Consider the following 12,592-nt stretch of genomic DNA (forward strand, 5'->3'; position numbering starts at 1 on the left):
ATTAAATATAACTAAATAATTAAAACTTAGGGACGTTTTGCCATTTTTATAGAACCGTCCAAATAATATGTCAATGTTATAACCATAATTATTGGACTACTGAAAAGAAAGTTACTCTTAACTAAATAATAAAAGTTGCCCCTCTTTTTAATAATTGAGAGCGTTTTTTCCACCCTCTTGAAACTTCGATAAAGGTGTATGGAATAAATTCCAACGGTTACCAGGGCATGTCAATAAGTACAAAATTAATTTATTTATTTTATTTCGTCAAGAAAACAGTTATTCATATAATTTTCTAATATCAATCAGATGTTGATCTAAAGCGTTTTGTTTTTAATTTCAATAGATACCTTCCCAAAAAATATAACCCCAAATAAATTAACGGTACGCAATGGTAAACGCAATTATAATAATTTAAAATTTTTCTAATTTCTAATAACACAAATGCTACGCTCTGATAAGAGAACATTTGCATCTTCAGAAAAACCATTATTAACTTTGCGATCTGCAAAGACTGAAACAAAAAACAAAAAAAAATGTTGCTGGAACGTTTCAAATTTCAAGATTTTACTATAAGAAAAAACTCACCAATCCTTCTGAGCCTTCTAATAACAATTTAACCCAAATATCTTCGTAGACTAAAGCAAAAGGTACTGTGGCTATACAGAAGTAATAACCAGAGTAAACACCGTGCCACACCGCCGATATCAACATGGTAAAATGAGTTCGGTATTTTTTATAAGGAAAATTTCTAAAATTATCAAATAAATTTTGTGATCATGGTGGTGAATGGGGAGGTTTTATTTACCTATAAATATACATTGCTAACCAATATTGGACTGTGATATTCCAATGTTTCATAGCTTCTCGCATCGTTGGTACACAATCTGATTCATAAGGATTAATAGATTGGATGGTTTCGTATGAATATTTCGTTTCTTTCAAGATTTGAGGATCTGTTCTGGAATAAAATCCAAAATAAGACAAAAAAGAATTAATTTTACAAAGAGAAATAAATCAAAAAGATATAGAAGCATAACAATGAAATGAATTTTGCTGATTTGGGACAATTTTTCTAATAAATAATGCCTGACAAGGTGAATGAAATAATTCCTATAAACGATGAATGAATTTTGATAATTTAGGTAACAATCAATAGTATACGATAAGAGTTTGATAAAGCTTACATTTCTTTAAGTTGTTTGAAATGTTGTGTAGGACCGTGACCTGATTTAGGATTTGTAAATTGCGGATAAACCCCCATACCTCCAATTACACAAACAATTTCGGTCAAAATCAATCCGAAATATATCCTGGATCTGAGTATCAAAAAAGTTGGCCAGATGTACCAATATCTATATAAAAAGGATCTGTTTAAAAATTCTTCTGTATTGATGTACTAAAATTTATCAAAGAAAAAATCGAAATTTAAGATATTTAAATGATATATAAAGAATAAAACTTACGTCTACTGGCCAATAATTACTTGTTAATAAATGAAGTGAAACTAACAATGGGACCCAATATAGTTTTTTCTTAACAGCTGGTAAATAATTATCGTACTGTTGATAAGGTTTATGTAAATGATCAAAGTATGTGACATAACGAAAATAAGGGCCTAAAAAACTTATAATGCAAATTTACAAATTAGATAACGTAAATAGTTACTTACCCGTTAATACCCCACAATAATTAAAGGCGTAACATATAATATCCGAAAATTCTACAGAAATTTGCGATCTTTCATATTCCAACTGTTGTTCTTCAGTTTTAAAAGATTCGTCCTGTTTTTTCATAGCTTCTAAAGATTTGTTAACTTCAAAAGCTAAACCGACGAGTTTTAAAACTAACATCATTTCAATGAGATTTGTGTGTCCCGGTGCATAAGGAATTCCGAAATAAGCGGTCGATCGAAAGAAAAATAAGTATAGAAAGGAAAAGACGAAAGAGTATATGTGACATTTTCTAAAAAGCAACCAAAATTTAAGTATGAACAATTGGATATTTTGAATATTTTACCTTTTATTAGCATATAGTATGATACATGAATTTACTAAAGCGGTTATTAGAACATGTAAAACATGAAAACCGGATACTACAACGACAATGGAGAATCCTACTAATGCACCAACTAATTTCTTATATTCTGGGTTAGTAATTTTGCGATAATACAAACCAAATCCCATTGAAAATATCAATAAGGACAAGTAAATTACATCGTCACTGTTCATCTTGAATGTTAAATAGTTTTAAATTGAAATAATTACTTTTATAAGTGATCATAATATATAACAAATCAAAGTTTTCCACCGGAAATATTTCTACAAATTGTTTTGACATATGACAATTTTATAGGTTAAGCTTTTACGCCTAAATATATATCGATGGTAGTGACGTCAAACTGTAATTTTGAGTTTCGTACAAAGGCCCCCTTTTCTATAATCTGAAAAAGATAAGATAGTAAACAAAATATTATCCTATTTCGTATATATATATCCTTACTTTTCTATTATCCTTGTATAAAATCAGATATTGAATAAGATTTAACAATTTTAAATTCGTCGCTAGAGGCGATAATGTAGCTGTAAGTTGAATAAATAATCTATAGAAACTTTGAAGTATAAAGATTGAGGTTATAAAATATTTGTTGGTTTTTGTATTATAAATTAATTACAGTTTTTTTTGATTTTTTTAAAATAGGGACCAGCGATTTTTACGGTTTCTTCCTAGCCATAAAATGAGTTCCAAAGAGAAAAGTATAGGAGAAACCATCAAAAGCTATTTCAAGCGAAATAAAGGTTCTCAATCAAGTAAATATTTATTGCGATCATAAATAATCTACAAATTTAATTTCGTAGGTAATTTTACTAACCGTAGTGAAGTTTTATGTATTAGCGAAGAATTACTTAAAGATATAGGAAAAGATTCTCCGATAAATACGAGATTACGTTTACTTAAAGAATATAGTTCAAAAGTAGCTGAAAGTAAATTAGAAAACGTTAGTATTTATAATGATATTAAATTTTGTCACACTAGACTATTCATTCAAATAATTGTAGACTGCAGTCGAAAAATTATGGAAAGCCATAGAGGATTTGTTCAGTATAGATTACCCAACTGAAGTTCGTCATTCGGCTTTTCACTTTTTGCAATCACTGGTGAAGGGTCAGTTGAATTTAAACGAAATTATGAGAGCAATTTTTTATCAGTTTATCACCCAGCATAACATACCAGAAGACACAGGACAAAGATTCGACTTACTCAACATCTTAACGTTAAACGGTGTAAGTGTATTACATTTCGAGGAAAAAGTCGGAAAATTTTTACTCGATTGGGTACCAGATATAAGCAAAGCTGGTAAAACTGAAGATTATCTGAGTATGTTGGATAATCTAGTAAGATACAATGCTGCTTATTTAGACGATGTAGTCATAGCCGGTTTTATACAGTAAGTAATATTCTGATCATCTCATTTTTTCTTGACACGTATTTTTGTAGCCACATTTGTGTATTCTGCTGTAGTAACAGTACTAGAACTGTGCAATTATGTTTACAATTAATGTCTTCAATAGTCGCTTACGGTAATATGCCACCGGATTCCTTGCCCAAATTCATAGCTGCCCTTTGTAGAACAGTAAACTGTGAAGAATATTGCATGTCGAGTTGGACGGTAAAAATAATTAAATTTTGACGAAAAACTAAGTTTTATGTTTAATTTCAAATATTTTTAGGTAATTAAAAAGTTATTGGGTACTCACATGGGACATTCCGCTTTATACACCATGTGTAAGATTCTACAAGATCCAGATCTTAAGCACGATACTGATCTGTTGAGAGGAGCTGTATTTTATATTCACATGGCACTTTGGAGTTCTACTCCTTTAACAAACTTACATTGTCCACCGAGCTCTGTACTTCCATCATTTTTTAGGGTATTGATTCAATTTTTTTAGTGAAATTGTATTAAAAAAGAATTAATTTTATTCTAGGCCGTGAAATGTAATCAGGCGGCGGTCGCGTACGAAGTTATCCTAGGTTTACAACAATTAATCGTTAGTCGTGGTGCAGATTTACAAGATCCCGCTTGGTCGATACTATTACAAATAATTTCTTACATAATTTCAAATATAGGTAATATTTATTAAGTAACCCACCCCGCTGTGTAATTAATATTATTGATTTTTTTTTAGATCTATCGGCTACCAATTCTCTGAATAAATTGATAATTGCTCATTTACACGAAACTCTCGATGCCATCGAGAGATTGATGAAACTCGATAGTTATAACGGTTCCGAGAAGGAGTTTTATGATATTATAGAGCAATTTTCCACCGAAAGACCGGAACAATCCGTATTGGGACTTATTGGATACCATTCGCATAATATCGTACCTACGGAACATCTGTGGTTGACAAATTTGTACAATTTGTTGCACAAATATTTCAGGTGCGAAATCAGGAGGAACGTTAAATTGAAAGTTTTGGAAGCTTTATCAGATGTCATTCGATTAAACAGGTACGTATTTAAGAGAGATTGTTTTTTTTTATTATTACTTTCTATTTATTTTTTATTTACACGTAATTCATTTTGAAGAGGTAATTTTAAAGGTTGAATAAATTGACATAAATTAATTACATTATAGGGTGATAAAAAAAACCAGGTATTACATGGACCAATAATTATTATTAAAGCAATAATATTAAACTGTGGATTAAATAAAATTATTACATTGAAAGATAGATTTCTTTCTATGTATATGTGTAGTGACCAAGTGAGCAAAAGTTCATAAAAATGAAGTTAGAAAGTAATCAAGTGGCAGTTTACAGTTTTCTATAAAAAGAAGTTCTTGGAATTGATTATAAAAGAGGATGGATGTATGGGAACTGAACAAGTGGGAATTTCCAAAGCATATCAAAACGGATTTATATAGTAGAAGGAACAAGTGGAAATTTCATTTTTCTGTGCAGAAACAGTTAATGAAATTGTTGTAGAGAGTGATATAGAAGATTTTTGCAAAAAAAGCCAACAGAAAGTTTTTGGGGAGAGTACAATACAAAGTATATACAAATGGATACTGGAAAGGCATAGACAGTTACCTATAAATGGAAGTTTATGAGAATTAATTTGGGAAGTGAACAAAATGGTAATGCGAATGGCTATGGGAAGTAGACAAGTAAGAATTTCCAGTTTTTTTGCCAAAAAAAGTTCCTAAAAATGGATATGGGAAGTGGAAAGTTGGAAACTTCCAATCTTCTACAAAATCAAGTTCACTTAAATTGTTTTTTGTAAGGAAAAGCTCGTACAAATGGATATGGAACAAAAACTGGTGGTAATTCAAAGGTTCTTGAAATAGAAAGTTAATTATTATGAATGATGTGAGGTTATTTTTTTTTGAATTGGCACCGAATTGACTTTTGTATTGATTATATTCATTTTTTTTTTAGGAGACAGTACGACGACGAACTTATCGATCGAATTGTTGTACCACACATGACGAATATCGTTCAATGTAATGATATCGTTGTAAGATCATCAGTCGCCAATTTGTTAATAGATCTTTGTCTCGAATGCGAAGCAAGGAAATGTTCCGATATCTTAGATATATTAGAAAAGGTAATAGAAAATTATTCCTTTTTTTTTCATGAAATAAATTCAATATATCAACGCGTTTGTAGATGTTGTTACGCCCTTACGATCCTCATTTAAACGAAGGTACCGAAAACGATTTCTCCGATATAAAATGCGTTATAGAAGGACTGATAAAAATTTTCATTACCATAATACACAAATTACCATCTTCCCATGCCGTTAAAATTTACGAAATGTTGGTCAAATTTTTGGAATTGCATTACGACAAACCTAAATTATTCGAAAATTGCAACGGTATCAGAAAAATGGTGAGTCGATATTTTTTTTACCATGATTCGTTAAGTTATATCTCAATTTTTGTTTTTTTACCAGATTTTCGGATTCTTTTTGAAAATAAGAGCCGACGCTTTGTACCATTTGGGTTACCAGGACGATAAAACCATCAAATACAGTCCGTACATTTGTGTCGTTTATAAAAATAGCGAAAGGTTCAATTTGGGTTCTCCGGTACCTCAATCCCCGGCTCCGGTACAAAGATTACCCGTTATAGTAACGTACGTATCGTTGAGGAGAGCCTTCAAGATATTCGTCACTTGTTTGAAATTAGAAAGAGGTAAATTAAAAGCGAATTTCATAAGTATAATAATTAATTTTATTATTTTTTTCTTCTAGATTGGGAAGTATTAAGTTTAGTACTCACCGAAATGACAAAATGTTTACAAAATAAATCGCTCATCTTATCAAGAAACGGTAATACCGAATTGGAACCGTTCGTAGAAGTTTTGTGTTCAATGGTAAAATAATTTAAGGATAATCAAAAATATTATTTATATATATATGTATATGTTTTATTTTTTATAGATAACTGAAAAAATTTACAACGTTCCCGAATCTCTTAACGTAAAAGTATCCAGACAAGATTTTAACGCCACCATACTCCCGTTGATAATAAATTTGGTTTCTTATAACAATTTCATGGATCAAATTCACCATCAAAAAATAATCAGGAGTCTCGTTAAATGTTCTCATACGATCGGTCCTAGAAGTTCCAAGCATTCCATAACCGCTTTGACGATTTGTATACTAGAAATGAGGGAGGCGATGGTGAAGATGTTACCAGAGGTGTTGCTTAATTTATCCAAAATATCTGCCACCATACACATATCGATTCCGGTATTGGAATTTTTGTCGAGTAAGTACCCCTATCCCATGTACTAGGTTCATCTAGATTATCCGATTTATATTTTTTAGCTTTGGCGCAAGTTCCCAGGGTTTATTCGAATTTCGTTGCCGATCAATATATGTCTGTGTTTGCGATATCGCTTCCTTACACCAACGCCTTCAGATACGACCATTACACGGTCTCTTTAGCCCATCACGTGATCGCTGTTTGGTTCTTGAAATGTCGATTGTCGTTGCGAAGGGATTTTGTTAAATTCATCACCAAGGTATTTAAATAAAAATGGTTTATTTAAAAAAATAAAGAAATCGGGGTTATTTTTTAGGGTCTACAAACTCACGTATTGGATCCCCTCCAACAACACCGACCGGGTCTGTTCGATCAGAATTTGGGGGAAATAAATAACCAAGAATTGAATCAGGATAGTTCGGATCGCAAAAGGAGTTCCAGTCTTACCGAACAAGGTTCCAGAAAGAGATCGGCGACTGTTTCTTCCGGTCAATCTATAAATTTGTTGAAACCCCCCGGTAGGAATCTTGTAACTAAAGAATATTATGAAGAACTTACGGAAACTTGTCTCGATCTTATGGCCAGATATTCGTATTCTCCCTGTAGCGCTTTACCTACGAGGTAAGATGAGTTTTTGTCAATCTTATGTAAAAGGTGGGTAAATTTCGATCACTTGATTTTCTCTTGGCTTCAAAAATCCCTAGAAAATGTTGCAAAAACGGTTTTTACGTTTTAATTATTTTTTTCTTAGTCTAAAATGTCTGTCAAATGGACAGGTGAAAAATATATACCGAACACACTGTTTGCACTATCACTACACCAACACTTGATGTAGTGGTAGTGTAAACAGTGTGTTCATCATAAGCATCACTAACGTTTCCTGAAATTCCAATTTAGGTGAAAAATACTGTTGGAATGGTATCAAATTTAGACAAAAATCAGGATTTATAAAACAATTTTCAATAAAAAAAAAAGTGAATTGTGAATTTTTTTTTTTCATTTTTTTTCTTACTGTATAATGTTTCTACTCGAAATGAAAAATACAGTTTTATTTAAGATAGAAATAATAAGTTAGCAACAATTTTTTAAAAAAAAATCATACATTTTTGAGTGAGAAATTGATAAGGATATAAAAAGGCGTTTTTGCATTTTTCTCGTTAAGATTTGAAAAGTTTTTTGTACCATTCGCATCTACATTTGAACTTGATAGCTTTCTCTTGAAGATTTGATACTAGAGGTGTTTTTTTTTTGATCGTATAAACTTCCTAAATAAAAAATTTGAATTTGTTCTATTTTTGACTATTTTTTTTTCTTCTCATCGACTATTATAATTCTAATATTTGTTCAGGTTACCCGTTGGGGAATTTCTAATGAGTGGAGGACAGACCATGTCCTGGTTAGTTGGTAATAAAATAATAACGGTCACTACCAGCGGTTGTTCGACCAAGATACTCAAAAACGGTTTGTGCGATAAATGTTGGAACATGTGCAGTAACCAAAACGACAGTAGAAGAACCAAATCGAGTCGTAGCGGCAGTAACGATATGGAGGACGTAAGGGATAAATCGAATACTTCACCCGCCGAAGACAATAAGAAAATAAGCGAAAAATTAGAAAGAGTCTCCTCTAAATTACGACAATTCGCCACGAATCTGAGACAAGAAAAAGAAACTTGCAACTGTTGGTGTTCCGGTTGGGCTGAAATTTATATTAGAAGACCTACCGGTAAATTATAATCATCAAAAATAATTTTTTTTTCGACTAATAAATAATATATATATATATATATATATATATATATATATATATATATATTTATATAAAAAAATAAATTTCAGGTGACATGTCTTGGGTGATGAGGATCGAAAATAACGTAACCTTCACGCACGCCATCTACGATTTTCCTTTAAACGACGTTTCGACGTTATTCAGGCCATCGTTGACGCCCGCCGAAACGAATCCGCATTCTAAACCCCCGTTAGGCAGACAAGTATCCGAAGAGGATAATAACGAAGAAGTAGCCTCCGGATCGAACGTTATTTCGCAAGAATCCCCACGACGGACACCGTCGAGGCAAAATTCGAGGGATAGTGTCGACGATGACGCCGATACAATTTACGACGACAACGGCAGATCTAGAAATCCAGTTCGCCGATCGAATTCCAGTCCGGAGATGTCTGCTAGTTGGAAAAATCCTTTTCTACATCAAAAACCCGACGAAGACGCGAAAAGTTCCGAAGACGAGGTCGGAAAGAAAACTAAAGGTTATTCGAAAGATATGAGGGTGAGTTGTGAAGCGATACCGGAAGAAATCGCCGGTTCGGGTACGACGCCTCCTTCCAACGATCCCGTACAACAAGCCTCGAAATCGGATCAATCTCAATCGAAATACGCGACGACTTCTACATTGCATCCGACCCTTCTCAGTTGCCACAGTTATCCTGGATCGTCTCCTCCTAATGAAAATATTCCTTCAAAACCGTATCAGACCGTACCTCCAACGCCTAACGTTACTACTTTTAGCGCACAACAACCGGAATTTACGAAGAGACCTACAAATTTACCGAGTTTGTCCAATTTGGTACCTCTAAGTGGTAAACCTCCGCAAAGTCCTACACAAACGTCGCCTAGATTCAGTAGACATGCACTGGGAAAAGACGGCGGTAAGTAACATAAAAGGTCATAAGAACAGTTAGGTTTCATTTTTGTAACCTACGAAATAATATGGTGATGGTGTTGATGTCGAACAATGAACATTTTTGTTCTCCTTGTATATTCAGGTCGAGAAATACAGAAAAGCTCGTCGTCTTCGACTATAGAAAAAAATAGCGCTTTGAATTGGGCCAGGGAAAGAGCAAGGGAACGCAAAAATAGCGGAAGTGTCGAACGATTGACCACAGCAGATCCCAATCTGACCCAAAAACGGGATAGAGTCTACACGATATCGACGAGTAGTCCAGCAACAAGATCATCTCGCGATCTCCTACAAGAAGAAAAGAAAAAACAAAAGGAACCGCCAAAAAATGGCATCAATCCCAGTTTCGTATTTTTGCAATTATTTCACCTACCGAACTTTTCCAGCAACAACGAAAGACCGATGCTGATAGAAAATAATGATGTAGTTCAAAGGGCGGTCAAGGTACAAATAGAAAATAAAATAATTTTCGAATAAAAAAATCAAAAATTTCGATTTCCATAGGTTTTGGATAGTATCCCACCATATGAGGTTCACAAAATCGGTGTTATTTACGTCAGAGACGGGCAGACGAATTCGGAGCCAGATATACTAAAAAATCGTTTCGGATCCTTGAGATATGTTGAATTTTTACAGCAACTCGGAGAACTAGTGAGGTTAGAAGACGTCGATCCTCAGGTACGTATGCGATCCAACTGAGCTTTTACTATTTTTTAAATTTCTTTTTATTTTCAGATTTTCTACCTAGGCGGAATTGATAAACGTGGTAACGACGGAAAATTCGCTTACGTCTGGCAGGACGACGTAATAAGGGTTATGTTTTACGTGGCAACTATAATGCCCAACAAAAAATCCGATCCTACTTGTAACAATAAAAAGATGCACATTGGAAACGCCTTCGTTACCATAGTTTACAACGAGAGCGGCGAGGATTTTAATATGAACGTCCTTAAGGTACAAAATAAATATTTTAAATTTATTTTATCAAAAAATATAATTCATTATGTAAAAGTGTATAAAAATAAAACTTTCGATGCAAAAATTGTCCAGAAAGAATTAAAAACTGAAATTCTAGAAACAAGTAAGAATGAAATTAATGTCCAGATGGAAGAAGAAAATTAGTTTAATTTTTTCAAATATATGTTTCTTTTTTTTTTTCTAGGGACAATTTACATTTGCATGTATAATAATCCAACCGTTAGACCACGGTATCAACAGAGTAATGGTGAAAGTGAAAAAAGAACTTTCATACTTGGTGACGCCTGGTGATCCAAAATTGATATCAGATCGAAACGTCGGCATCTTGGCGAGGCAATTGGCGATCCATTCGAATGTAAGTTGAGTTGATATTATAATAAAAAGAGAAAAAAAAGCACGCCAGTTAATCTTTATCTTTTCAGATGGCATCATTAGTTACTAAATCTTTACTAAGCAAGTCCTGCAAAAATGTGGATGAATCGTCGGCATCTAGTTGGTTGGAGAGATTGAGGAAAATTAAATTGATTCGTGAAAAAGTGGAATCGGATCTGAAGAAAGCAAAAGAGGAAAAGAGTAGAAAGGAAGGAAAAGAAGCAAAGGAGAGTAAAGACGTGAATGAAAAGGACGATAATACCGAATCTTGTAGAGCAGTTAAAAATTTTGCTGAAGATTTTACAGATTATACATAATTTTGGACTGATTAATATTCATTTTAATTTGTGTTTGTCTTTTAAATGTTAACTTTTTGTTGTTTTTTTTATTGATAATTATCCAAGTATACCTTTTACATAAAATGTAAGTGGACGTAAACCCTTACTGTAACTAGTTACTGTAGAAATTTTATTTTCAATTATATATTTGCACCAATAAATGTAAAAATAATAGTATTTTATTTTGATTTCTCACCTTGTATATAACATTCCTATCTTCATGATATAGGTAAAAAAAAGTATTTTCAAGAACTTCACATCAAGCAAAAATTTCGAAATAACTTTTTTGTACAGTAGTTCTCCCAGCAAACAAAAAGTTGAAAAGTAATTTTTTGTACAGTTCTTGTCAATAAATTTGTTGAATTATTCAAGCAAGCTTTAACTTAACTTTATCATCATTTTATTCACAATACTATTGTAATAATAAACATTCAAATACTGGCACAACCACAACTTGAACTTTTCCAATTGATTGACAGATGACATAATCACAATATTTGTATCGATAGGGAGTCTTTCGCGACACGCTTATGAAATATATTAGCGTTTCTATAACGGCGTCGTGATTTTGGTCATTTAATAATGAAGATTTATTTTCAACCAATTTTTGAATACAAATTCTTTTACGACAAATAAAAAATTATTTGCGTTAGAATTGCTTGTATTCATTGTCCTATTCCGAAATATTCAATAATTTTAAATACTGACAAAACAGGTTCATTTATAATATAATATATATAATAAATACTCCAATTTCTCTAAATGGTTTTTTTTTTATTAATATTTCATTAAAAATTTTGCATTGTATTATAATTTCAGTATTTTATTTTGAAGGTTGAATTGTCAATTTTTTATATTTGATGATGATTTTTATTACTTTTATATCTCGCAAAGGACAACACAAAATTTTATAATTTTTTTTTATGTAATTATCATATATTGAACATTCATTACCCAAATTTGATAATGAAACTTCAAATATTGGAAAAAAATTCATGAAATACGTGAAAACGTAAAAAAATGATTGCATGTTTCCTCTACAGCAGCAAATTATGGATTCTACAAAAAAAAATGTTCAAATTGAATTTTTTTTAAATGTTGGGTTGTACCGATCGGAAATATACAGATTTTATGTAGGCTTTAGAGTCTTAGTTATACATCCAACCATTAATTGTATCGATCTGCCACGAATTGGAAAATTAGTTGAAAATAGATAGAAATATCTATTTTCAATATTGAACGGGAGAAAGAAACTACAAGAAAGTATGGAGAAGAAAGATAGGTGGATAAATTATCTGCGCAGAGGATTCACACTTACAGAGAGTACAAAGCTCGGTAAGGCATGTAACCCATATTCTTTGCAGTGTAAATATGCGAAGTCATACTATAGAAGAATATTACAACGGCGTAATATTTGACCTTATCGATAGG

At 32.2% G+C, this 12,592-nt stretch overlaps 2 protein-coding genes across 4 annotated transcripts; one reads left to right on the plus strand and one right to left on the minus strand.

Annotated features, from left to right (window-relative positions):
* Positions 1 to 230: 230 nt before the first annotated feature.
* LOC130896019 (lysophospholipid acyltransferase 7) lies at positions 231 to 2,307 on the minus strand. Its single transcript, XM_057803752.1, has 7 exons — positions 2,020 to 2,307; positions 1,673 to 1,965; positions 1,467 to 1,618; positions 1,188 to 1,399; positions 809 to 961; positions 589 to 751; positions 231 to 514 (listed from the first exon to the last, which is right to left on the minus strand). The coding sequence occupies exons 1-7, from the start codon at positions 2,229 to 2,231 to the stop codon at positions 302 to 304; spliced, it is 1,398 nt and encodes a 465-aa protein (XP_057659735.1). The 5' UTR covers positions 2,232 to 2,307; the 3' UTR covers positions 231 to 301.
* Positions 2,308 to 2,376: 69 nt separating this feature from the next.
* On the plus strand, positions 2,377 to 11,335 carry LOC130896017 (tuberin). Of its 3 annotated transcripts, none has more exons than XM_057803747.1 (22): positions 2,377 to 2,584; positions 2,701 to 2,798; positions 2,859 to 2,998; positions 3,060 to 3,448; positions 3,499 to 3,670; positions 3,732 to 3,932; positions 3,990 to 4,131; positions 4,191 to 4,515; positions 5,445 to 5,613; positions 5,676 to 5,897; positions 5,962 to 6,202; positions 6,262 to 6,383; positions 6,451 to 6,781; positions 6,841 to 7,037; positions 7,095 to 7,399; positions 8,127 to 8,503; positions 8,617 to 9,441; positions 9,559 to 9,917; positions 9,978 to 10,151; positions 10,209 to 10,427; positions 10,636 to 10,806; positions 10,874 to 11,335. In XM_057803747.1, exons 2-22 carry the CDS (start codon positions 2,738 to 2,740, stop codon positions 11,138 to 11,140), a joined length of 5,409 nt encoding a protein of 1,802 aa, XP_057659730.1. In that variant the 5' UTR covers positions 2,377 to 2,584; positions 2,701 to 2,737; the 3' UTR covers positions 11,141 to 11,335. The 3 variants fall into 3 exon arrangements, with proteins under 3 accessions (XP_057659730.1, XP_057659731.1, XP_057659733.1); XM_057803748.1 differs by having other exon boundaries at positions 2,566 to 2,632; XM_057803750.1 differs by lacking the exon at positions 2,377 to 2,584 and having other exon boundaries at positions 2,585 to 2,798.
* Positions 11,336 to 12,592: the final 1,257 nt, after the last annotated feature.

This window comes from Diorhabda carinulata, chromosome 6, assembly GCF_026250575.1.
Source record: "Diorhabda carinulata isolate Delta chromosome 6, icDioCari1.1, whole genome shotgun sequence".
In the NCBI taxonomy this organism is placed as follows: Eukaryota; Metazoa; Arthropoda; class Insecta; order Coleoptera; family Chrysomelidae; genus Diorhabda; species Diorhabda carinulata.

Excerpts from the sequence above, each read along its gene's own strand:
- LOC130896019 (XM_057803752.1), bottom strand. The coding sequence starts at position 2,231 with ATGAACAGTGACGATGTAATTTACTTGTCCTTATTGATATTTTCAATG. Across the intron at positions 1,966-2,019 it reads ATACTATATGCTAATAAAAG|AAAATGTCACATATACTCTT; the intron begins GTAAAATATTCA and ends GTTGCTTTTTAG. Across the intron at positions 515-588 it reads TAGAAGGCTCAGAAGGATTG|TCTTTGCAGATCGCAAAGTT; the intron begins GTGAGTTTTTTC and ends TTTTTGTTTCAG.
- LOC130896017 (XM_057803747.1), top strand. The coding sequence starts at position 2,738 with ATGAGTTCCAAAGAGAAAAGTATAGGAGAAACCATCAAAAGCTATTTC. Across the intron at positions 3,671-3,731 it reads ATTGCATGTCGAGTTGGACG|GTAATTAAAAAGTTATTGGG; the intron begins GTAAAAATAATT and ends AAATATTTTTAG. Across the intron at positions 7,400-8,126 it reads TGTAGCGCTTTACCTACGAG|GTTACCCGTTGGGGAATTTC; the intron begins GTAAGATGAGTT and ends ATATTTGTTCAG.